Source organism: Phaenicophaeus curvirostris, chromosome 20 (assembly GCF_032191515.1).
Source record: "Phaenicophaeus curvirostris isolate KB17595 chromosome 20, BPBGC_Pcur_1.0, whole genome shotgun sequence".
Lineage (NCBI taxonomy): Eukaryota > Metazoa > Chordata > Aves > Cuculiformes > Cuculidae > Phaenicophaeus > Phaenicophaeus curvirostris.
Window position 1 is genome coordinate 3,725,078 of NC_091411.1, and position 22,945 is coordinate 3,748,022.

General features: G+C 50.5%; 1 protein-coding gene across 3 annotated transcripts in view; it reads right to left on the bottom strand.

Moving 5' to 3' along the window:
• The window catches only part of WHRN (whirlin), a 231,093-nt gene that overhangs the window by 184,747 nt on the left and 23,401 nt on the right, over window positions 1-22,945 (bottom strand). For all 3 annotated transcript variants that reach the window (XR_011338833.1, XM_069873077.1, XM_069873078.1), the window contains exons 3-7: window positions 14,880-15,005; window positions 3,335-3,537; window positions 2,918-2,954; window positions 1,421-1,633; window positions 875-1,087 (exon numbers count right to left, since the gene is read on the bottom strand). Coding sequence is in view for 2 of the 3 variants with exons in the window: in XM_069873077.1 (XP_069729178.1) it covers window positions 875-1,087; window positions 1,421-1,633; window positions 2,918-2,954; window positions 3,335-3,537; window positions 14,880-15,005 (792 nt within the window). In the remaining variant the exon portion in view is untranslated. The remainder of the gene's footprint in view (window positions 1-874; window positions 1,088-1,420; window positions 1,634-2,917; window positions 2,955-3,334; window positions 3,538-14,879; window positions 15,006-22,945) is intronic.

Sequence of the window (22,945 nt, forward strand, 5' to 3'; positions counted from 1 at the left end):
AAAGCCCCCTGCCCTTTCCCCTGCAGGCTCTGTCGCCCTGGCCCTGCGCAGCACAATCCCACTCGTCCTGGCTGGGGGCTGCTTTGCTTGCTGTCAGGCTAAGCAGAAAGCCCATCATCATCGGTTCTTTTCATGAAGGTTTTAATTTCCAGGGTTGCTAATGCATTTATATGAAAGGCATTTTTACGGCTAGGAAATTAATTTCAGGGTTGTGTGCCTGCACACTTCGAGGTGATTACAATAACTTAATTAGACGGGGCGTGCAAGGAAGTCCTGGCAGAGAGACGTGGGAGAGCTGCCACTTAATGGCAGAGTGGGCAGGGGCTGGCAGAGGATGAAGCTGGCCCGGCCGCTGTGGTCCCCGCTGGGATGGGGAGCAGGAAGCCAGTGCCCCTAAGGGGGTGATTTAAAACAAGCTGGTGGATAGAGGCAGGCATGGTGTGGCAGCAATGAATTGCAGGGATTTGTGCGTGGATGCAGCTCACATTGCACAGTCCAGGAATAGAGGCAAGAGGTGTCTCTGCCCAAGACAGCGGAGGTGGAACTGGATGATCTTTAAGGTTCCTTCCAACCCAACCCATTCTGTGATTCTATGATTCTTCCCTCTCCAGGGACAAAGTGGCAGCATCAGGCTTGTTCCCCATGCAGAGGACAGTGGCATCTCAGTCTCAGGGGCACAGAGACGCCACATGTTGCAGCATTGCCCTACTGCACCCATAAAAGATGCCATTGCACACAGCCTGCATGGAGAAAATACAAGCTTTGGGGGAATCCATCGGGAAGCAGAGTGAACAGGGTATCCCCCCTCTACAGCGCTCCAGGGTGTGTCGCAGGGCTGCCGGGAAAGAAAAAGGAACAACCAGGAGGGACTCACCCGGGCAGAGCTGACGGTTGTGGCAGTGAAGTGGCTGCTTGAGGAAGAGATGGTGTCACTGTAGGACATCATGGAATAGGAGTCGGTGCCGATGCTGGGCCCTGAGGGCTGCCGAGCCTTCATGGACTCAATCTCTCTCTTCAGCACCAGGTTGTCGAAGCGGTCGAGGTCTTGCGGGGAGATCACACCCCGCACCTCTGAAAGCAGTGAGAACTGGGCCAGGCAGACAGACAACCAAAGAGAGGTTGGAGCATGACCATACTCCTGGGTAGGTGAAGATCCATCCTCCCACACTGTTCCAACAGCAGTAATGAGAAGTACTAGCAGGAAATGCATGAGGACGGTTGGTACTAAACTCTACCAGAAGCTCCTTGGCCACAGAACACCAGCCTTTATCCCTCTAATGTCCTACATCTGGATTTTGCTTTCATACCCTCACCCTGGACCCTGGGGAGGTGACCTTGGAGGCAGGGCCACACCATGACAATGGCTCTGCTCAGTCCACTGGGTACAAGAAACCATCCCTGGCCCTAGTATGGTCCTCACCTTAGCGTGTGTGTTGAGCAGCTCGAAGAGCGCCATGACCAGAGCATCCACGGAGATGTTGCCTTCCTTATACTCATCGAGGTAGTATCCCATGGTCGCCCGCTCCTGTTCGTTCAGCAGGTGCCGCGCTTGTTCCTCCAGCATCACTCGGGTCTGGTTCACCATGGTGCTTAGTGTGACCTGGGAGCCAGCCAGGCCCCGGTAAAACACAGGCTGCAGAAGAAGGCAGGAGATAGGATTTGGCCCAGGATGCTGAGGAATCAGCTGCCAAAATGGGGGCAGCTATCTCTCTGGAAGCACAGGCAGGATGATGAACCGTCCCCTTACTGCTGCTCTCACCCAACCACTGGTTGTAAAGTTGGAAGGAGGATGCAGAGAACGCCCGGAGGCAGGTACACCAAGGATTTAGTGGCACGACCACTCACTTATTTGTCTGGGTAATTCTAGAGCCAAGAGTTTGTGCAGCACCAGTTGAATAAACAAAACAGCCTCTCAACTCTCTCTGCAAGCGTGGACGCTGTCCCTTGACTGGCTATTGATTTAAGAGCAGGCTATATTCCTTCCTGGAGGAACTGGGGCCACCACAGAGAAAAAAGCCTTCCATCTTGTGTAAAAAGCACATTTGCCCTTGCTTCAAGCTCGAAGCAGAGCCTGGTGAAGAAAGAGCCACTGGCAACCAAAGGAGTCCCAGGGAGAGACATTTCTGGCTGCAGATGAAAGGCTTTTTCTTTGAGAGGAATTTCTAAGAGGAGGTCCTTGCTGTTCCCCTCCCAGGCAGTGCCAGCACAGCCAGCATCAGGATACGGAGTCAGGCATGACCCTGACTATCCTGGAGACACTGAGAGGAGTTGAGGCTGGGGAGCATGCTTTGCCAGCAAACAGTTCAAAGCTGTTATCAGTGAGAGCCACCTGTGAAACCTCACTGCTTAATTTCCATTTAAAAAAGAATGTGCTTTGCAAAGGGGTGTTTGGAGAAGACAGGCTGGGGTACAGCACTGGATACATCCCTGTGGCTGCTGCAGCCCTGCCACCAGCTGGTGTGCCAGAAAGAGTGGGAAGATCTCAGGGCCCAGAGACAGCCACCATGCGGAGGGCATCACGGTCACATCTTCAGGGTGAAGGTGGCCCCCATGGTCCTTGCTTGTATGTGCTTATTGCCCATTACTGGGAATGCTTGGACTCGATGATCCGGTGGGTCTCTTCCAACCTGGTTATTCTACGATTCTATGATTCTATGATTCCCAGGCCAGGAGGCACCAGACGTTCTGCAGCACTGACCCACCAGTGGCACAGGACAAGGGATACGTATCGTGCCACTGTTGTAGAAACTGAGCTGGGAACGTGAAGAGGAAGGCTAGAACCAGTTAAAACCCACCGGTCCTCATAAAACTAGCATCCTTTTATGATCAGGAGCACACAGCTTTCCCTCCCATAGAAAATAAGAGACAACAATGGTGATTCATTCACAAGGCATCAGGAAGGTCTGATATCTCTTACCCTGGCTGTTGCCTCCGCAGCATGGTTGCCCACTGCCCTGTGAGGAGGGAGAAGATCAGTTAGCACCTAGCGCCACGTGCCCATCGCTCATCACCTGAGGGTTGGCATGAGATCTGTTAGGCACTCTCCTCTCTGTGCCTGTAAGCTAAAAGCTTCTGGCCTGAGAGAACAGAGAAGGAGCAGCAGCGTGTTGTCTACATCTGATCCACCTTATAGGCCAGAGATGCTGTTTTCTAAGCACCAGATTATGGGGCCACATGCCCAAGCACTGGAGCTCCTCCCATTGACAGGTTACCCATGCACACTGCATCCATCAGGCTGCCATAATTTCATGTGCTGGGGCTCCACTGCCTTCCAGGATGACCGCGTGCACCCTACAGGACCTCCGAGCAGACGAGGGCTTTACCAAGCACATACCCTGCTGAGTTGACAAGGGTCTCTCCAATCTGGGAGCTTGCTATCCACCTGGTCTCATCCACGGTGGTGCGGGCGTGGGGCAGCCTCCCGATGTCCTTCACTGTCATGATAAGGTGGCGGGAAGACTTGAGCAGCTTCACTGCCTCGTCGTGGGGGATGCTGAGGAAGCTCCTGCCGTTCACCTCCAGGATCTGGTCTCCTACCTGTGGAGTCAGGACGGGATGAGCCTGGTAGGCACAGTGGGTTTCCTCTAAGGAACATGCCCTCCTCTCCCACCAGGGAGTCTAGGGACACAGCAATTGGAGGGACCAAGAAAAATAAAGGAGAGGAGCCAAGTGGTCATGGGTGAGAACCAAGTACTGAAGTTGACAGCCAGTAAAGGACCAGGCTGTGAAGCCTGGAGAAGCAGGTTTAGGATCCCAAATCAGGCCAATCTGCCTAGTCTTCTCCATTAACTAGATCTACAGACCAGCTTGGTTAAAACAGCCCCGAAAGAACATCAAGACCTCCATCCTCAATCCCCCCCTGCAGATCTGGGAGGCCAGGAACCATCTGTGGAAGCCTCAGACCTCATATCTCTGCGTGCAGCAGGGAAGGTTCAACGGGAGTGTCTCACCGCTGTCTCCAATGTTCTGTAAACTGTAAGATCTGTGACAGCTGGTTTCCATCTCTCCTCTCCTCCCATTTCCTCCCCAGCTGCTCCCTAGAGCTTTCTTTTTGTGGCTAGGGCCTTCACAGTGAGCAGGACCTTCCCTGACAGCCTGGCCATGTTCAGGACACAGCACCCATCTGGCATTTTCCCTTTTATCCCAGGCCCTCTTTGCTTCTCGGGCATTCAGTGCCACTCCTCCTCATTCCTGTATCAAATTCCCCCTGTTTCTGATAAACCACCTCTCTGAAACTGCTCTTCCATATCTTTGCTTAACCATCGACTTCTTTTTGGCTCTGTCAAAACAGAGCCTGACTTTCTTGATGCCGCAGTGCAAGCAGAATGAGACATCCCTTTAAATAACTCACCTCCACCTTGGAGGAGAAGAGGAGAAAAGAGGGAGGGGGAAGGATTTCTAAGTCAAAGATAATAACACAGAGAGTCAATATGATCCGTCCAGCTCAGCTCACCTCATTCTGTCACCAGGTTAAGGAGCCTCCGAAGACTAGGATTCATTCTCCAGATTCTGACTCCATGATTAACCACAGCCAAGCCAATGTGGTGGGTTGTGACTCTGCTGTCACCCAAGTTTTCCCCCTGGTGCTACTTCCAGCTTTGCTGGGGTAAAAGCAGACATCAGGAGTACCACCAGCAAAGCTCAGTTCAGCACAGAGCATGACATCTGCTGACTGCTCCACCAAAGAAGAGAAGCCAGTTGCCAGTCTGAGGAGGCAGCAGCTGGTCCAAAACTCTGGAAACTCCAGTACAGCCCCTGCATTTGTACATTGCCTCTGATTTATGCTTAAAGTGTGCCAAAGCTCACAGGAGCATGGACCAGAGCCTGCATCAGTGGCTCTCCAGGCTCAGCATTGCCAGCCGAGATGGAAGGAGGCTGGGAGCTCTTCCAGTAGGACTGACCCATACAGCAACTTCCATGCTCCCACTCAAATTCTGCCAGTCTGTAGCATCCAAATGGATGATCCAACAACTATTGGTGCTTCCAGGCTAACAGGACCCCTGTCAAGGCATGCACTGCTCTCATTTTGTCTTCCTAGGACAATGTTTCCCTTCTACTGGTGCATCCAGTCAACAGCTGGTGGGAACTGAGGGCAGAGGTTGTGCTGCAGTGTCAGTCACGGTGCTGACAAAACCCAACTGTGACTTCTCCAGGCACACCCATGAGGACACCCTTGGCAGAGACAGCACAAGTATGGGGAAGAGAACAGAGAGAAATCCTGCTGCTTGGACCAGAGAGACCCCTGATCACAACCCTGAAGTCTGTGGTGTGGTGTTCAGACCACCTGAGAAGTGATCTTTACGAGAAATCAAGTAGAGAGAAGGAGAGTGAGCTGGTGGGGAGTCCCTAGGCAGCAGTAGTGAACACGAATTAGCAGGGCTCTGCCAGAGGTGACAGGGGCAGCAGGACCCTGGCTCTGTGCTTATAGCCAGACCACTGACCCACCTCAGGTTGTCGGAAACCGATGCAAATCCTAGCCCTGAGAGTCCTGCTGGGCTGTGGGCGAGCAGGGTCTGGCCCTGCCAGCAGCCACATCCAGGGAGAGTGACCCAGCAGTGAGAGGCTGGCCCAGCTGCAGTGGAACCAGCCAACGGGGGGACCAAGAGCATCAGCCAGAGTCTCAACAGCAGCATGACTGATTATTTCAGGAGGTTTTAGCCTGGGAGCTGCCACCAAAGCAGAAGCCACAGTCAAGCCCCAGGGGCCGCTCTCTGCAGCACTGTGCTCTCAGCATCCCATTTCTGCCAGATTTTTAAATTCCTGTGGCACCAGGACTCCTCCTGGACAAACTGCTGTAGAGCAAAGTTGGCTCAATAGCAAAGAAAAACATCATTTCCTTGAATTATGCCCCTCCCAGCAGCCCTCAAAGGGAGACTGCAGCAGTTTAATTATTATTACATTTTGGTTTGTTTTGAAATGAGTCCTAAAGAAAATTCCAGGTGCATTTTACAGTGGCCCTGGGTGGGCTCCCCTGAGCAATGCCAGGCACCTGGCACTCCATCCCCACTGCAAAACCATGCCAGGACACGGGAGCTTGGAGGAGCCTTGGACCTGTGATCCACACAGAGGGCATGGAGAAGCTGCAGAGCACTGGGGACTTCCCTTCCTGCAGGTGAAGACTGACAAAGCATTAGCTGATCAACACAAGGCTGTTTCCAAGGGATGGTCTGGCTCTCCTCATGCAGCTCAGCACCCACAAGCACCTCTCCTGTCGTTTGCCCTAGTGTAGCGATCTGGATCTGGAGTAATTAATGGATGTGACTGAAACTCATGGCTGTTTCTTGCAGCAGCTGGTTCAGCTCTCTCATCCAACTCTCCACATGGCTACAGGCAGCTGCTGTGGAGTGGTGGGAAGCCCTAGTGCTGGCCTGGGTGGCCACCACGCCAGCAGAGAGGTGGCACAGCCTCAGAGAAGCACAAAGCTCCAGCAGCACTTCACTTGCTTTCCAGAGGAAGGCAGAAACCCCCCAGGTGCACTGCACGGCACTTGTGCAAACAGGTATTGCTCAAGTTGTCTGAGGGGTTGCAGAGGCAGAGTTTCCAGGTGCCAAGGAGGCACGGCAGATTCCCTCCCTGCCCACTACAGGGTCACGGAGGCTTATTCGTGCAGACCTTTGTGCTCCTCTGGCCTTGCAAAAAAAATGATGCAGAAGGAGAGATGGTACAGGATCTCCCTGAAAAGCAATAAAGAAGTGCAAAGGAATGGGAGAGCCTGAGTGTCATTGTACATCCAGAAGGTGGAGAAGAAAACCCTAAGACGCCTGCAGCAGCTGTGTGGGAGTGAATCCAGGGAGGAGTCAAGATGTACCAGAAACTCTAACCTGCTTGCGTTAGGTCAGACTAGAGGGGTCAGAAGGGGCTGGTAAAGGTGCTCTGAAGAACCAGACAGGCTGTTGCCACTGGCCAAGATGTGACCGATGCCTCCTGAATGACCAGAGAGGACACAGGCAAAAGACCATAACCAACAATTCATGGAGCACTTTTGTTCAGGGTGCAGCTGTGAGAATGATTAAGTAAGCCTGCAATAAAGACTGTAGTAAGAAACATATCAAGAAAAGCTCTAAAATAAGTGTGATGGCAACATCCAAACGAATCTGTGACCTTGCTGTGAGTGCTTTCCCTGGTTACACACCTGCCTGCCCAGCAAGGACATGCAGAGAGAAAAGTTCTAGAGCAGGGAAACAAAAATGATTAGTGGCAGATGAAGGTGCCTGTGAAAGGGCAGATCGAAAAGATTAGGCTTGTTAAATTTAGAGAAGAGATAATGTGTAGGGAGCTTGATGGAGCTATACAAAACAATACTGGCAATAATGAGAAGCCAGAGAAGTGCTCCCGTTTATCCTTCCCCCTGACGAAAGGACAGAGGATGCTCAGTGAGGCTGGAAGGACAGTCTGAGCTGCACTGACAGGAGAAAAGGACTTGGAGCAAGAGCACCACAGAATCATAGAATTGTTTAGGTTGGAGAAGATCATTAAGATCATCGAGTCCAGAAGCAGCTCAGATGCAGCAGAACTTGGTTCTGCCTTCAGCTCCGTCCAGTGTTCTTGAGCAGATTTGCCTCATTCTTTTGGGAACAGAGGGGCTGGTGGACACCAGTGGCTGCAGCAGCACAGGAGAGCCCTGTCCCTACCAATAACACTGTCAGAGCCACAGAGTTTTGTCCTAGCACGGTTCAGCCAATGCCTGCTGCTTGCTGTCTTCATAACCACTGTGAACGGGGCAGCTGCACAGCTATCAGGGCAAAAGAGATGATGCAGGCAAGAGATAAACCCACAGCCCTAGGACCAGCCAAGAAGGGAGTCAATGTCTTCAAGCTGGCTTGATGCAAGCCTGCAGCTCAAAGGGAAGAGGGAGCAGGTGGCAGATGCAACACAACAGGTCCTGCTGCACCATTTTTGGCTTTGGCTCTAGTGCGATGCTCAAAAGGTCTTTGGCTCCAGTAGATGCTCAAAGCAGCAGGTCCTGCAAACAGAGCCTCCTGCTCTTGACTGGCCTTCTTCCCTGACTTTTCCTTTGAAAGGCAAGAAACAACACTGGGCATGGGTCGGACGTGGCAGGTCATGACCAGGTGGTGGCCCTTCGCAGTGGGTAGCTGGTGGGGAGCAGGCACAGAGCAGAGCTGTGGCAGGGCAGGATACTCACACCTACCCCAGCAGACTGTGGAGTACGGATCGGTTGCCAAAATCATGTGCTAGGGATGTGAGACTTCCCTGGTTTGACAGAAAGACAGCCTGGAGCCAACCTCACTGCTGCGAGCCAGCCGCAGAGAGAGCCAGCAGCAGCCAGCTCCACCGCAGCTGATCAACAGAGACCAAGAAATGGGAAGGGAGGGAGCCCAAGGGAAAGCAAATGACACATACAACCACATTCCCAACCATCAGACTCCACAAATATCTCCGGTTCCCTTTGGGCTCTGTCAGGTTTAAACCAACAATCAGAAAATTACCGGCCACCAATGCAACAGGGAAGGAAACCCATGCACATGCCAAGAGAAACACACATTCAGGTGTAACGATCATCATCTCTCGGGTCTTTCTAACTCACTGGGTAAGCCACTAGAGTGGATTTTGCTGCTAAAATAGGAGCACGGGGCTCACTGCAAAACCTAAATGAAGAAAATCCACATTTGATTAGGCAGTTTTACTGTAATTATGAATCTTTATTACTTTTCTATATCAGGGATTAAACTTTCATGCATTTTTGTTCAAGAAGAGGGTTATCCAGATTTAATAACTTTTCTTTGATTTCTGCTTTCAAGAGTGGACCAAAAGGAACCAAAAGTGCTTCCTGCATCAGGAGGACCCGAGGGGCCCTAGACAAGCTGCTTCACCTCTCCATGTCTGTCCCCACCCCTGCCTCATCATTTAATCCAAGTCCTTCCTGTCTCTCTGGTCCCTTGGGCTCCATCAGTGCAGTGCCCAGAACAAGAGCATCTCTAGCTGGTGCTACCAGAATATTAACACTGGGTGAGAACAACCAGCGACAAAACACTTGGAAAAGTTCAAGCATGTCATGCAGGGAGAAAAAAAGACCTTGTAAAAAGATTTGCTGGTGAAGGGCAGATAAAGGAATCATTGGACAGCCTAAATGCCTGCGAATCAGCCTATCTTGATGACAGACTCTTATTAGAGCTGAAAAGGATTTTTTGCTAATTAACATAGATAATTAGTACTTTTTTCCCCCAAAGTCAAGGACAACTGAGAAGGTAACAAAAGACTGCAGAGAGGCAAAAGAACTATCTATTAAACCAAACGTTGACCCTGGGAAGTTATTTCTTGCATGCACAGCTTCAAACCAGCACAGAATAAAAGAAGTATCCTGGGCGGCATCCAGAGCAGTGGGACCAGCAGGGAGAGGGAGGGGATTCTGCCCCTCTGCTTTGGTCTTGTGAGACTCCACCTGAAGCCCTGTGTCCAGTTCTGGAGCCCTCAGCACACGAAGGACATGGAGCTGTTGGAGCGACTCCAGAGAAGGCCACGTAGATGATCCAAGGGCTGGAGCACCTCCCCTATGAGGACAGGTCTAGAGAGTTGGGTTGTTCAGCCTGGAGAAGTAAAAGCTCCAGGGAGACCTTAGAGCAGCTTCTAATACTGAAAGAAGCTCCAGGAAAGCTGGGGAGGGGCTCTTGATCAGGGAGCGCAGGGATGGGACAAGGAGGGAATTGTTTTCAGCTGAAAGAGGGGAGATTGAGATGAGATGAGATCTCAGGAAGAAATGTTTTACTGTGCGGGTGGGGAGGCCGTGGCCGAGGCTGCCCAGAGCAGGGGTGGCTGCCCCATCCTGGAGGGGTTCAAGGCCAGGTTGGATGGGGCTTGGAGCCCCTGATCCAGTGGGAGGTGTCCCTGCCCATGGCAGGAGGTGGAATTGGATGGGCTTTAAGATCCATTCCAATCCAAATGATTCAAAGTAATACTAAGACACAAAAAAAGTCACAATAAAATACAGAAAAATTATTGCCCTGGATATTTCAGGAAGAACTATCAGTTGGGCTCAGCTAACAATGGTTGGACACAACAGGGAAGGCTGAGTGCCTGATCACTTCTGAAAATGGCGTTATTCTCATTTCCTAAGGAAAAATCTACCCTGAAATGCAAGGGCCGAAGAGAAAGGTGACAGATTGCAGACAAGAAGCAGAGCTCAGCAATAACACACCTTGGCTGGAAATAGAGTGAATAACTTGGGAAAGGGAGATGCAGTCAAGAGAAACTTAATGGGTTTAAGACAAGGGTTCTGAGCATCTAAAGTCTCTTAAAAATAATCAAAATCAGCTCTGGGAGAAATTCAGTCACACAGGCAGCAAAATCGGCAAGAGATTTTAAACACGAGTTAATGTTAAATGACATCAAATTGAGCTGGGAATAACAGGGCTAATAGGATGCCAAATGGTTTGGCACTAGCGCTGGTCTTATTTAATGTCACTGATATGCTAAAAGAGAGGTTAAACTACACTCGTGGATGCCACTGAAGTGGGAGGCGTCTCTCTCTAGCACGGATACAAAGCAGACCCTAGGAAGTTAAAAATGTGAGCAGGGAAAAGTATGAGTTGATTTGGAAATGGCCAAATTAAGACTCACATCAAAATACAGAGGCACTCAGCTTCCTCAGGAGAGAAACGGGACAAGGCAGATAATCCAGTCCCAAGGAAGCCAACACGTCCTGTTAGAAGGATCAGAAACAGATTTGGGATAAAGGCATGGGAAAAGCAGGTGCCAAGTGGTGTCTGAAAAGCTATTCTTATCCCCAAACACTTTGCAAAACAAATATGAGGAACAAAGCAGGTACAGACTGGATATGAAGGCACATGAGGCGAGAAGATTGTCTCTTGGGGTAGGCAAGAGGCATGGCAGCGGGAGGTTGCTGGTAGCCTCCCAGAAGAGGAGCAATTGAATCACAGAATCATCAAAGAATCACAGAATGGTTTGGGTCAGAAGGGACCTCAAAACCCATCCAGTCCCACCCCCTGCCATGGGCAGGGACACCTCCCACTGGATCAGGGGCTCCAAGCCCCATCCAACCTGGCCTTGAACACCTCCAGGGATGGGGCAGCCACCACTGCTCTGGGCAACCTGGGCCAGGGCCTCCCCACCCTCACAGCAAAACATTTCTTCCTAAGATCTCTTCGCAGACTCCCCTGTTTCATCCTACAAGCGTTCCTCCTCATCTTGTCCCTGCACTCCCTGATCAAGAGCCCCTCCCCAGCTTTCCTGGAGCTTCTTTCAGTATTAGAAGCTGCTCTAAGGTCTCCTTGGAGCTTTTTCTTCTTCAGCCTGAACACCTCAAATTCTCTCAGCCTGTCCTCATACGGGAGGTGCTCCAGCCCTTGGATCATCTCCATGGCCTCTTCTGCACCTGCTCCAACAGCTCCATGTCCTTCCTGTCTGTCCCCATGAAGGTGCCATCGCTGGAAGAACCACTCCACTCTGGCTCCAGTGGAAATGTTACATCTTGTGCACTGCAGCCACGCATCCTCTCCTTGAATTTCTCACTGTAGAGCTTATTCCCCAGGCTCCGAGGCAGCCACGAGGCTCTTTTTTGATCTTTTCTTTGTCTCTATCTTTGTCTTCGTGCAGACCTCAAAATACAAGCCAGCTCTCAAGAGGCAGCGTCGTGACTGCCACTGATGATGTAAAATCATTCACCTCTTCCTATTTACAGCCTCTCTTCTTCTCTCTTTCTCTTCTATATGGATATATGTGGATTGAGGTAGCCTCTTTTTACCCTAGCTCTTGTGCTGGGAACTCAATATTGAGTTGTTTGTTCACAGCAAGCTACCTGAATTCCACTATTTCTGATGTAAAGGTCATGGAGAGAGAAGAAAAACAACCTGGCTCAAAATAAAAAATCCTGACAAAACACACCATCAGAAAAAATGAATGAGGAAGAAATCGGGATGAGCAGAGCCACGAATACCAGCAGAAGGAGCTCAGCTCCTGTACAGCATCACTGCAAACGTCAGGAAGGACAGAAGCTGCAAGCAAACAAGACTTGCTGACGTTCCTCCTTCACAGTCCTCTGCTCACCTGTACTTTTTCAGTCCAAGAACTTACACTGAGGCAGCATATTTTAAAACGTGCCCAAAGAACGTGTTGTCAAAAGTTTCATGAATGAATAAACATAAAGAAGGCCAAGGCCAAGCACATGAATATTTAATTATTGACCGACTGCAGCAATCCAGCCTGGTTTCTGCTGGCACCTGCAGAGCGCGCTGCCTCGTGGTCATGAAGCCAGAGGGAGCAGAGCAGCAGAACCCAAACTGGCAGCAGCAGGGCTGGATCCCCTCCAAGATCCCCTTCTCCGCACCACGGTCCCTGTTTCTGTAGCAGCCAAAAGACAGTTTAGCTCTCAGACCTAAGAGAAACTTTCTTGGGGTTGATTTGCTCTCAACACCACACTGTTCACCCCTAATCAAAATATAAGGGAAAGGTAATATATAGCTAAAACATTCCAAAGCTCCGATTTGGTGCCATGGATGCAAGTGGCTTTCCCTAAAATGAGAAGTCGGGCAGAACCAACTCAGAAACAACCCTGGTAACAAACTCGGCGGAAGCAGCAAAACCCACAGAAGTATCTGCTGCCTGAGAAGTCAGCACGAACCTTCCTATTGACTCCAGACAGGCTGGGCTGAGCCCACACTGAGCAAACCCACAGATTTTCTATTTTAGTGAGCAACAAATTACCTGAAAATCCCATTTACCCATTAGTTCTTCCCTCCTCATGCTATCACATCCCTTCCACCACTACCCAGAACAGCACAGAGAGAGCGTGGATGCAGTCTACACACAACCGTGTCTAACAGCAGAACATAAAAGACCTTTCTTTATCTCCAAAGCTCCAAGCAGCTCTAAATTTACAGCCTGCAGCATACATGAATCTCAGCAGGAAGTGTCTGTGCGTATCTGAAATCACATAAAGCCTAACATTCAGAAAAACATCAGACTGCTGGCACACACAAATCAGTTACTAGAAAACAGAACAGCAAGGCGAGAGATATAAAGGATCAATAAGCAGAGGCTTTGGTGTGCAAACAATTGCCACGGAGCGGGAACCTTGCTTGGCAGGGACTTAGAGAAGCAGCAGACACCACTCCATGTGCTTCGACTACAGTGTGCGTGTGATTCTTTTCTTGCCTTCCTGGTAGAATCATAGAATGGTTTGGGTTGGAAGGGACCTCAAAGCTCATCCAGGTCCAACCCCCCTGCCATGGGCAGGGACACCTCCCACTGTACCAGGCTGCTCCAAGCCCCATCCAACCTGGCCTTGAACACCTCCAGGGATGGGGCAGCCACCACTTCTTGATACAACATCCATGACATGAAGCGAGAGGTGGAGGGACAAAGCCATGTGTTCTGCTGTGACTTTTCCTGAGTGTGCAAGGTTGCAGTGTGACATCAGCTGGGCTGAGCTCACTGGCAGGGACTGAACCAAGAAAAAGCAAAAGGAAGGGTTTGGAGCCATAATGAAGCACCAAACGTGAAACAGAAAGAACCTCCGGACAACAATGGATCTTCTTTTTCTTTTCCTGCCTTTAATCTTTCAGGCTTCTGGTGTTTCAGATGGAGTCTGACACTCTGGATGAGGGCCAAAGGGTGCTGGGGGCAAACAGGCTTGCTTCTGACCGCTGGTCCTCTGAATCATCAGCCACCCTCTGATGCCCAGGGCAGCTCCAGCCAGTCCCTCCACTTTCCCAGCTCTTTCAGGAAGAAACAAGCTGTTCTGTGCCTCTTATCTTCTCTATCTTGAAACCCTCACATCCCAGAGCACTGTCCCTGATGCCTCTCACCACCACCTTGTGCTAAGGAACAAGAACACATCAATATCCCTGGGAGATACCCTGGTCCAGCACAGAGATGCTGCATCCAAAGCACAATAGTTCTCTTTTACTGGTGAATGCCCTTGAGCACATAAAATGATAAACCCAAATGCCACCTCCAGGAGCAGATGAGGTCCCAGGATGTCCTATCCTATTGTAAGACATGGTACAGCAGGAAGGCTGGAGGAGCTCAGGTGATGTGTATGCGTGTGTACATGTTGGGATGAAAGAGATGCAGGATCTCACTTTATAAGAGGTCTGCAGCAAAACTGTAGCCAGCTCTGGACCAGCGCAGCCTCAGAAGTGCCCAGCCAACCCACAGAGTGTCCTTTAGGAACCTGTTTGACTATGGAAGAGCTTGATGTAGCTGGAGGCCACACCAAGTTGGCTGCTGATAGATCAGCTCTGCTCTAGCCCCGAGGCTGATCCTGCTGTTTCTGCTTGTTAAGACAAGCTCCTTGCAAATGCCAGTGCTGCAGGAGGAAACAAGCACGCACCTGCTCCCCGTGCAGCAAGCCTGGCCTCCTCTCATCCCCGCAGCTAAATACATTCCCTGTGGGCACGCAAAGAACACCTTGTGCAAAACATTACCTCTGAACATAATGGGTTTGGATGCAAGATGCAGTAAGAGGGCACAGGACCAGGAGCTTTAATAGAAAACTCTTCCCTGCGAGCTCAGGGAGGTGAGAGCGACTTTCTTCACCGGCCAGGTCTGCACTGCGCTCTCAGATACCTACATCAAAGCCATGCCCAGGCTATTCCGTAGGGAAGGATCCAGCTAGATTCTGCACTAAGGCTGAAGGCAAGTACAACCTACTGCAGGGGCTGTGAGGCTGCACTTCTCTCTGCACAACCACCTTCCTCCCTCTAGGCTTAGCACCCAAACCGTCCAAAGAACCTGCACTGAAAAACCATCTCCAGAAATGCAGCACCCGCCTCTTCATTGAGACTGTTGCTTGGTCAGGAGCAGAGCAGATGGAACAGCAGCAGCTCCGTGCCAACGTGGCCCCGCAGGCACAGCCTGCGAAGCTCTCCCTCCCCACCAGCCCCCTCTGGGGTCACTCTTACCTTTAAGCCAGTGCTCTCTGCTTCGGAGCCTTTATCCACACCAGTGATATAAATGCCCAAGGAATATTCTGCCCCTCCTCGAATCATGAGGCCCAGGGATTTCCCTTCATTCAGGACCAGATTCACCTGCAGAGGAGGAGGAACAGTCATGTACATGGTGTCAGCTCCGTGCTTCTGACAACAGCCACATCCCTGCTGCTGCCACTGGCTCTCCCACCCTAGTGAGCAGCACACACCCTGGGTCAGGGCCCCTTCCCTAGGTGCCTCCAGACAACCAGAGCCCCAGACAGAGTCGAAGCAAGCAACATCCTTGCTGTTGCTGGCCCCTGTAGCGATGCAGAGGAGGGAAAGAGCAGGTTTAGCTGCTCCTGTGGCTCCCTGGGCTTCTCTGTCTCCCCATGCTTGGACAAATGGCTCAAAGAACGCTCTAGAGGTACCTGGGCTGTGCCCTGTGCATCCCAGAGAGCAGCACAGCTAACCACAGGCACAGGGGACACACAGGGTGATTCCACCAAGGAGGGCGTTTTCCAGCGAGGTGTGAACAACGTGCAACATCCATGATTTAGGTTTGTTTTGTCAATAATTTAGAAAGTCAAGTGGTGTGAGAGGGCAAATGTTGCTGAGAAAATATTGAAGTCCGGCTCTCCAAAAGAAAAACTTGGAAGAAGAAAGATGGAATGACATCCAGGACCCAGGTGACGAATCCAGAAGAAAAGCACTGGCACGGAGAGGTTAATGCTTCAAGCAGAGCAAGCAATGTCATTTCAGGAGGGGTGTGCGCTTCAGGAAAGGAGACACAGCTTCAGCAAGATCCAAGAGATCATTCTGTGGGTTGGAGTCCAGCTAAGGGATCAGCCGTGCATGGGGCTGCTGCAGCTCTGCTCAGTAGAAAACCAGCCTCCTGTATGAGCAGCTAAAAACATCAACAGAAGAAGCAAGCTATGGGTTTCACTCCAGTTTATGGCAAACACCCTCAGGGTCCAGACAGAGCTGCTGTGCAGCTCTGTGGCCAAGGGCAAGGCTGCTTGGGTCCCCTGCACACAGAAGTGGCTACCCTTGAGAGGATGAGAGGGATTGGCCTCAAGTTGTGCCAGGGCAGGTTCAGATTGGACATCAGGAAAAATTTCTTCACTGAAAGGGTTCTCAGGCCTTTCAAGGGTGCCCAAGGAGGTGGTGGAGTCCCCATCTCTGGAAATATTTAAAAGATGGGCAGATGAGGTGTTCAAATATGCAGTTTAGTAGTGGACAGGTACGGTTGGACTTCATGGTCTCAAAGGTCTTTTCCAACCAAGTAATTCCATGATTCAAACAGGTGATCACTCAGCAATCACCTACATCCATTCAGACTAGGAAACAGCCCAGCTTGATGTTTCTGCCCTTCTGTGCAGCAGCAACTACAAGCGTCCACTCCAGCACTCTCTCCCCTGCCAGACACCCATCTGCCCAAGGCACAGAAGGCACCCAGACTCTTCTGCACAACCGTGTGCCTTATTATCTCTAATTAATAATGCTAGGAAAGATTTTCCATCCATCCTGCCCACAACAGCCAGCACACACTGCAACAGACACTTAACGTTCTCTTGACAGGCTGAAGGACCACATGGCACCTGGACAGCTGTTTTCCCCATCAAATATGCTGGTCACAAGGCTAATTTTGCAAGCTATGCCAAAGCCGTTAGCCAGCTTCCCATCTGCTTTCTTCCAGCCTCTCCTGCTCAGAGGGCCTGATGACATATGAAAGTTTAGGTGAGAACTTCGTTCAGAGTGAAGTCGTTCACTCGTGAGAACTCGTTCAGAGTGAACGAGCGAGCCTGTGTTCAGCTCCCTGAAGGACTCTCCATTTAGAACGGCCTTTGTTCACTCACTGCACGACATTTTCTAAATGAATAACTCCAGGTTGGGATTGTTTTTCTGCTTTTGTCCCAAGTTTTAAGTCTATTCTGAAGAAAAGCAGACAGCAGGAATAAAAACAAATGAAAAAAGCCAAAATGTGTTTCCCACTGATAGAAACAGACTGTTTGTGAGTGGCTTTTATACTTAAAAGTCTTGACTGCATTCAAATCAAAAGCTTGCACGCTTACCTGGATGGAAAAGTCATTTCCAGCTTCAAGTCACTAATTAACCTGCCTTTCTGGAGGACACAGCATCACACAGGGAATTTAGTCCAGCCTTAGAGAGGCTTGTATTGAACCCCTATTTTCTGCCTTGGTGGTGCGGCAGCAGGAGAGAAATCAGCAGCGGGACATAAATCTAAGGACAACATACGGCAAAATTTTGTACTTTAAGAAGTGGATGTCAAAACAGGTGGTTGAACGTAAGCCAGCAGCAGCCCAGGTGGCCAAGAAGGCCAACAACATTCTGGCTTGGATCAAAAATAGCGTGGCCAGAAGGAGCAGAGATTGTGCTCCTGTGCTCAGTGCTGGTGAGGCCACACCTTGAGCCCCAGGTTCAGCTTTGGGCCCCTCACTACAAGAAAGACATTGAGGGCTGGAGCGCGTTTGAAGAAGGGGAATGGAGCTTGGGAAGGGTCTGGAGCCCAGGAGTTCTGGGAGCGGCTGAGGGACCTGGGGCTGTTTAGTCTGCAGAAGAGGAGGCTGAAGGGAGACCTCATCGCTCTCTGAAGCTCCTAGAAAGGAGGTTAGGGTGAGGTGGGTCTGGTCTCTTCTCCCAAGTAACAAGTGATAGGATGAAAGGGAACGGCCTCAAGTTGCACTAGAAGAGGTTTAGGTTGGATATTAGGAAAAATTTCTTTACTGTCTTGAGTGGTGAGGCTGCCCAGGGCAGTGGTGGAGTCTCCATCCCTGGAAGGGTTCAGAAAGCATTTAGATGTGGCACTTGGGGACATGGTTTAATAGGCAGGGTGGAGGTGGGCTGATGGTTGGACTGAGAGGTCTTTTCCAACCTTAATGGTTCTACGATTCCTAATTCTGTACCGGTATCACAGCTGGCTGGCAAATCCCTTAACGTCTCATTAGCTGCATGTGTTTTATGGCTCTGTGAGATGAAGCAGGGGCGATCCCATGAATGCAGTGCCACCACAAGCAGGTTCTCTGCACAGCTCTCTGCTCTCTGCACTCAGAAACATCTGCACCACGGAAAGTCGGGGAGCGAGAACTGCAAGACATTAACTACGAATATCACTACCCATATCACTACCCATATCACTACCCATATCGGCATCCTTCTCTAGGGCTACACAAACCTGATGGCCCAGGGATAGTCCCTCCCCTGCTTTAAAGTGCACAAAGTGTTAGGAACAATTTTAGGATTGACACATCGTAGTGGAATGATGAAGAGACCTTCACGCTCCAGGCTGGAGAGAAGAGCTGGGCATTGTATCCACCTAGCAGAGTGTTTGCATGTCAAAATTGAGGGCAACTTAATTTTCTTTTTACATCACTCCGGACATAAAAGGATTAACTTATAGGACAGTTCACTGAGTTTTATTAAAACCAGAAAAATACTGAGTAATACCAAAAATATCACTTTTCCAAAGTCCTCTTTTCTACCCATTTATCTAACAACATTCAAGGTTCCCTTTCCACTGTAACTTCTTCACCACAGCGTGGCCAGACCTTTTGATAATCCCCCAGCTCTGGGGAAAATACAAGTAGCAGAAACGCAGCAAAGCACGTGCAATCACAGACCAGGGTCAAAACAGAGTGGTTATGGCAACATTCCCTCTCTACAAGTCCCTGAACAACAATATACGTGCCAGAGCTCCAATAGCTCCATATCAAGACATTTATGTTCCCTTTAACACTATCCTGATGGGTTGGTAAGCTGAGAAGCTGCTCTCCCCACCCCAGGATCATCAGATAGAGTAAAAGATACTCTCTCTCCCTATAAACCCGGAGTGCTGCTGCCTGAGCTGCTTTGTGTACACTCGTACCAGGCAAACCTCAACTTCAAGAAGCAGAAAGCAATGAATACAGCCCTGAGCAATAAAGGGCTGAAAGATCTTCCTCCCTGCAAACCCAAGCTGTGTGAAAAAGCCTAAGCACTATGTGAAAAGATGTCGCTGCTGGCAATCCCAGAAAGCTGGGTTGTCAAGGGCTTAATTGCATTTCTTAATCAACTAATACTTACCTCTCTTTGAATAAACCGTGCAGAAACCACAACAGACACTCAGCCTGCCGGGAAAAGCGTGGCAGCAGCAGGGGCCAGAGGAAAGAAGCGCTCTCGGAGCGTTCGGCTTATTGACAAACTGCAGATTTAGGGAATAGCTGAGAAATAAAATAAGTGTTGGCAGGCAGGGGGTTCAGTTTGACCAGACTGGGGAGCACAGGAGGGGAGAGAAAGCGTTCAGGAGCCAAAGCGAGCGAGATAAGCTGATTGCCAGGATGAAGCAAAGGCTGAGTCATTTGGTGTTAAGGGCTTAGGGATAAGATGGGAGACTGTTCTGCACAGTTTCCCGAGGGCTGTCAGCCTCCGAGGCTGCCCCCAGCGATGGGCACACCGCAGAGATGGTGTTTGGTGGGGTTGGCACCACCAGGCTTGCTGCCCCGCGCTGCCCGCACCCGCTGCCATCCCTACAGACGGCACCTCTCCCACGCCGCACACCCATCTTCCAGACCCATCTGTGGGGTGGGAGGGAGGCTGTGGGAAGAGAGTGAAGCACAAACCAAATTGCTGGCCAAGGAGGGAGCTACACACACCCACCGTGACCAGGCTGGTGGCTCCCACCACTGTGCTTTGTTCCTGCCACAACAAAGCACTGACACTGCGTTCCACTGGGAACAGATCCCCAGCATGCTGTTTCCTGGACCAATCCCTTCTCCCTGGGCTTTTTCACTCAGGTAAGGAGGTTTATATGTGTGCAATTAACACTTCCGTGCAAGTCTTGTGCCAGGAGAGAGCATTTTGGGTACATTTGATTTTGTTTCCTCCCTCTTCAGCTCTCCCCTGTCCTGCTGCCAGGCTGAGTGAGAATGAGAAGCTGTAACACACCTCAGAGACTGATACCAGGGAGAGCTGGGATTGCCCTGAGCTGCTAAATGCCCAGGTGTCCTACAATAGAGGCAGCAAGCAAGTCTGTGCAGGAGTGCAGCCCTTCTGTGGGGGGAAAATGAGGACATCCAGGCAAGGTAACTGCCCTTCCCAACCTTGCTGAGCAGGGCCAGGCATTCCCAGGCAGCCCTCACCTCCTCCCCTGTGCTGTACCAGCCCCAGGCTACTCCTGCATGTACAATACAGAAGCATTTGGAAGACCAGGGTCACAATTTTAATTTCAATTTCAACACCGAGCCATCTGCCACCTCCTGTAGCAGTAAGTGAAGGAAAAAAATGCCATCATCACATAAGGCATTTGCTCTGAGTTGATTCTCACATGGGATTTCTTTACTCTGGGCTTATGAAATTACCTGTTGACAGATTCAATTTTACCATTAGATAAAGCACTTTTGGACAAGAATTACTCTGCATCAGTGCGATTCAGCACGCAGCTGCAATAGCAGCTGAGAACGTTTCACCTGTGCCAACAGCTATTTGCACGCCATTACTGCTACCCAACAACAGAAACAGCACTTAAGGAGGCTCGCAGGGCAAATCCTCCTCCTGTTTGCCTAGGAAACCCCACCGGCTCATGTCTAGGCATCCTGCAACCACGCGAGCCCAGCTCAAAGGAACGCAGAGCCATTAACTGAGGGGCTGGGAGCAGCAGAGCCACTGCTGCCAGGGGAGTTGGATCCATCCGAGCTGCTTCAACACCAACCCACCATCCAGCAAAGGCTTTTTAAGGCGTTGCTGGGGACTTTGCTGTCACAGCTATGCTGGAAGCCACCTCCAAGGGTGTTTAACACTGGCACAGCAACAGTGCAGCAGGCACAGGTTTGGCGTCTAGGTGCAAAAAGGTTCTTGTGGGAGGTGCGTGCTGGGGCTGTGAGCATCTCTCACTGCTGAAAGGTGACATTCCAAGCAGAGGGATGGGCAGACAACAACAGAAGGAGTGCAGGACAGCTTGCCACGGGGCCTGATTCAGCACAGCAGCACTGCCCAGCTCTTGGCCACACCACTGCCAAGCCAAAGAGCTCCCTCTGAGCTGTGTTCTGGGGGCACAACTATCACTTTGGGGCACTCTTTCTGCTTAAAGTGCCTAAAATAACAAAGAGGTGGCACTGCTGCCTGCCAGCATGGGGCGAGGCAACCTGAGACCTGACCCAAAGGACATTTTGGGGTAAGTGTGCTGGGATAGTGGTACGGAATGTCTAAGGCAGGATACCTTTCATTTCCAGGGAATTGGGGGCCAGTGGTTCCCATCCCATATTCCAGTCACCACAGGAAACCTGCAGGCAGGTGGGGAGGTGACCACACACCCCCAGAGCCTGGAGAGGCTTCTACCTGTAAAGCAAAGCCAACTCCAGCAAGGTCAGAGGAAGCAAACAGCGAGAGACTTGGGGAGCTGGACCACCTCATACTGAAAATGTCATTACAGTCTAATAGAAAGAAATCCTTCCTTATCCCTCCTGCATCACTTAACCTTCATGCTCAAGTAGTCACCATTAGCGTCTCAAACACTCAAGCCATGCTATGTTATTACAGATATACTAAAAAAAAAAGATACAATAATTATAGCTACTTTTGAACACAGAGCTGCCTGAAGGCAAGGAGATGTTCGCACTCTCTTCTTTATGTGTATTTTCTTTCTTCAGCTGCACCAAAAGCTTAAAGGAATAAGTAGCTCCCCTGGCAATAAGCACATTAGAGCAAGGATTCAGCTGATGAAATGGTGTTTCTTGGAGAATTAGCAGTCCAACACTCACAGAGCACTTTGCACAGTTCATCTTCCCTCCAGCTCAAGAGCACCAACGAGTCTGTGCTGGCTGATGGTTTCCAAACTGCTTTTAACGACATAAGCTCTTGATCTCAGAAGTACATCAATGACAATTCCCAGCACAAATGGCCCTTGCTGTTGTGAAAAATCTAGAAGTCTGAAGCTTGAACACAGCACAAAAATCAAACTGCTCTTGAAGCACTGGAAGCAGGTCCCATCTTTCCAGCAGGGAGGCTCCATCCTCTGTTGGGATGGTGCTGGAGGAGTGTGATCAGCTCTTGAGTCTGTCCTGGAGACAGGCAGATCCAAGAATGTTTCTCCAGAGCTTAGCACAAGTGCAAGCCCTTCATTTCTCATTTGTTACCGACCACCATCAGTGGCTACTTCACTTACGGGGAAGATGGGCACAGGGCTCTGGTGAAACACTGGATCCACTGATTACGACTGCCCTGACTGCAAGAAACCAGTAATGGCAAAACTTGGGAAATGCAGCCATCTCTCCATCCTGCCACACTAAACACAGACATGGAAAGTGTAAGGATTTGTGGTAACTTGCACAACCACAAGCGCGTATGCACCATTAACTCCTTCAGCCCTCCACTCCCTTTCATTCTCACACCCCTTCCTGTGTGGTCTCATGAGGTATCATTCGAATCAGGCCAGGTCTGCACTGAATAACTGGTCCAGACCTTAGCATTCACCTCCTGCTCATCCACATGGAATTCCCTCTGACTCAAACTTGGTGCAAACTGCATTTTGACCCAGAACCACTGACTGGAGCAGGATGGTGAAAGCAAAGCCAGGGAACAACTGACAACCCACCAGGAACTTCCCAAAGCCCCATAATGGCTTCTTCAGCTGTTGACAGTGAAGGAAACCATGCCCACACAAAAAAACTGATGGGAAGCCAAGGGCAAGGAACATGCTAGCCCTAGGCCAGCAGTGCTGGCTGACTTCTGCACTGAACCTGTGGCAGTCAGGCTGACCCGTCAGCTCACAGCCCAAGCCCGCTGGCTGCACACAGCCTGTCTGCTGCACCCCTCATCCCACCGCCCAGGTGCCTGCTCCAGGAAGACACGCAGCCATGTGCCGTATCCCTCCTCCACCAGACAGATCGGTTACACTGCCACATATGCTAAGAGCAGTGGTTTCCATTTCAAGCCTTTTGCTAATGAATGCTTCTGCCTACAGATAAAGAAACTTGTTCAAACTATGCTACAAACCTCATCCTTTCAGGCACCCAGAAGAGATGTGCTGGAGGGAAAGGAGCCAGACAGGGATACCTCTATTGCCT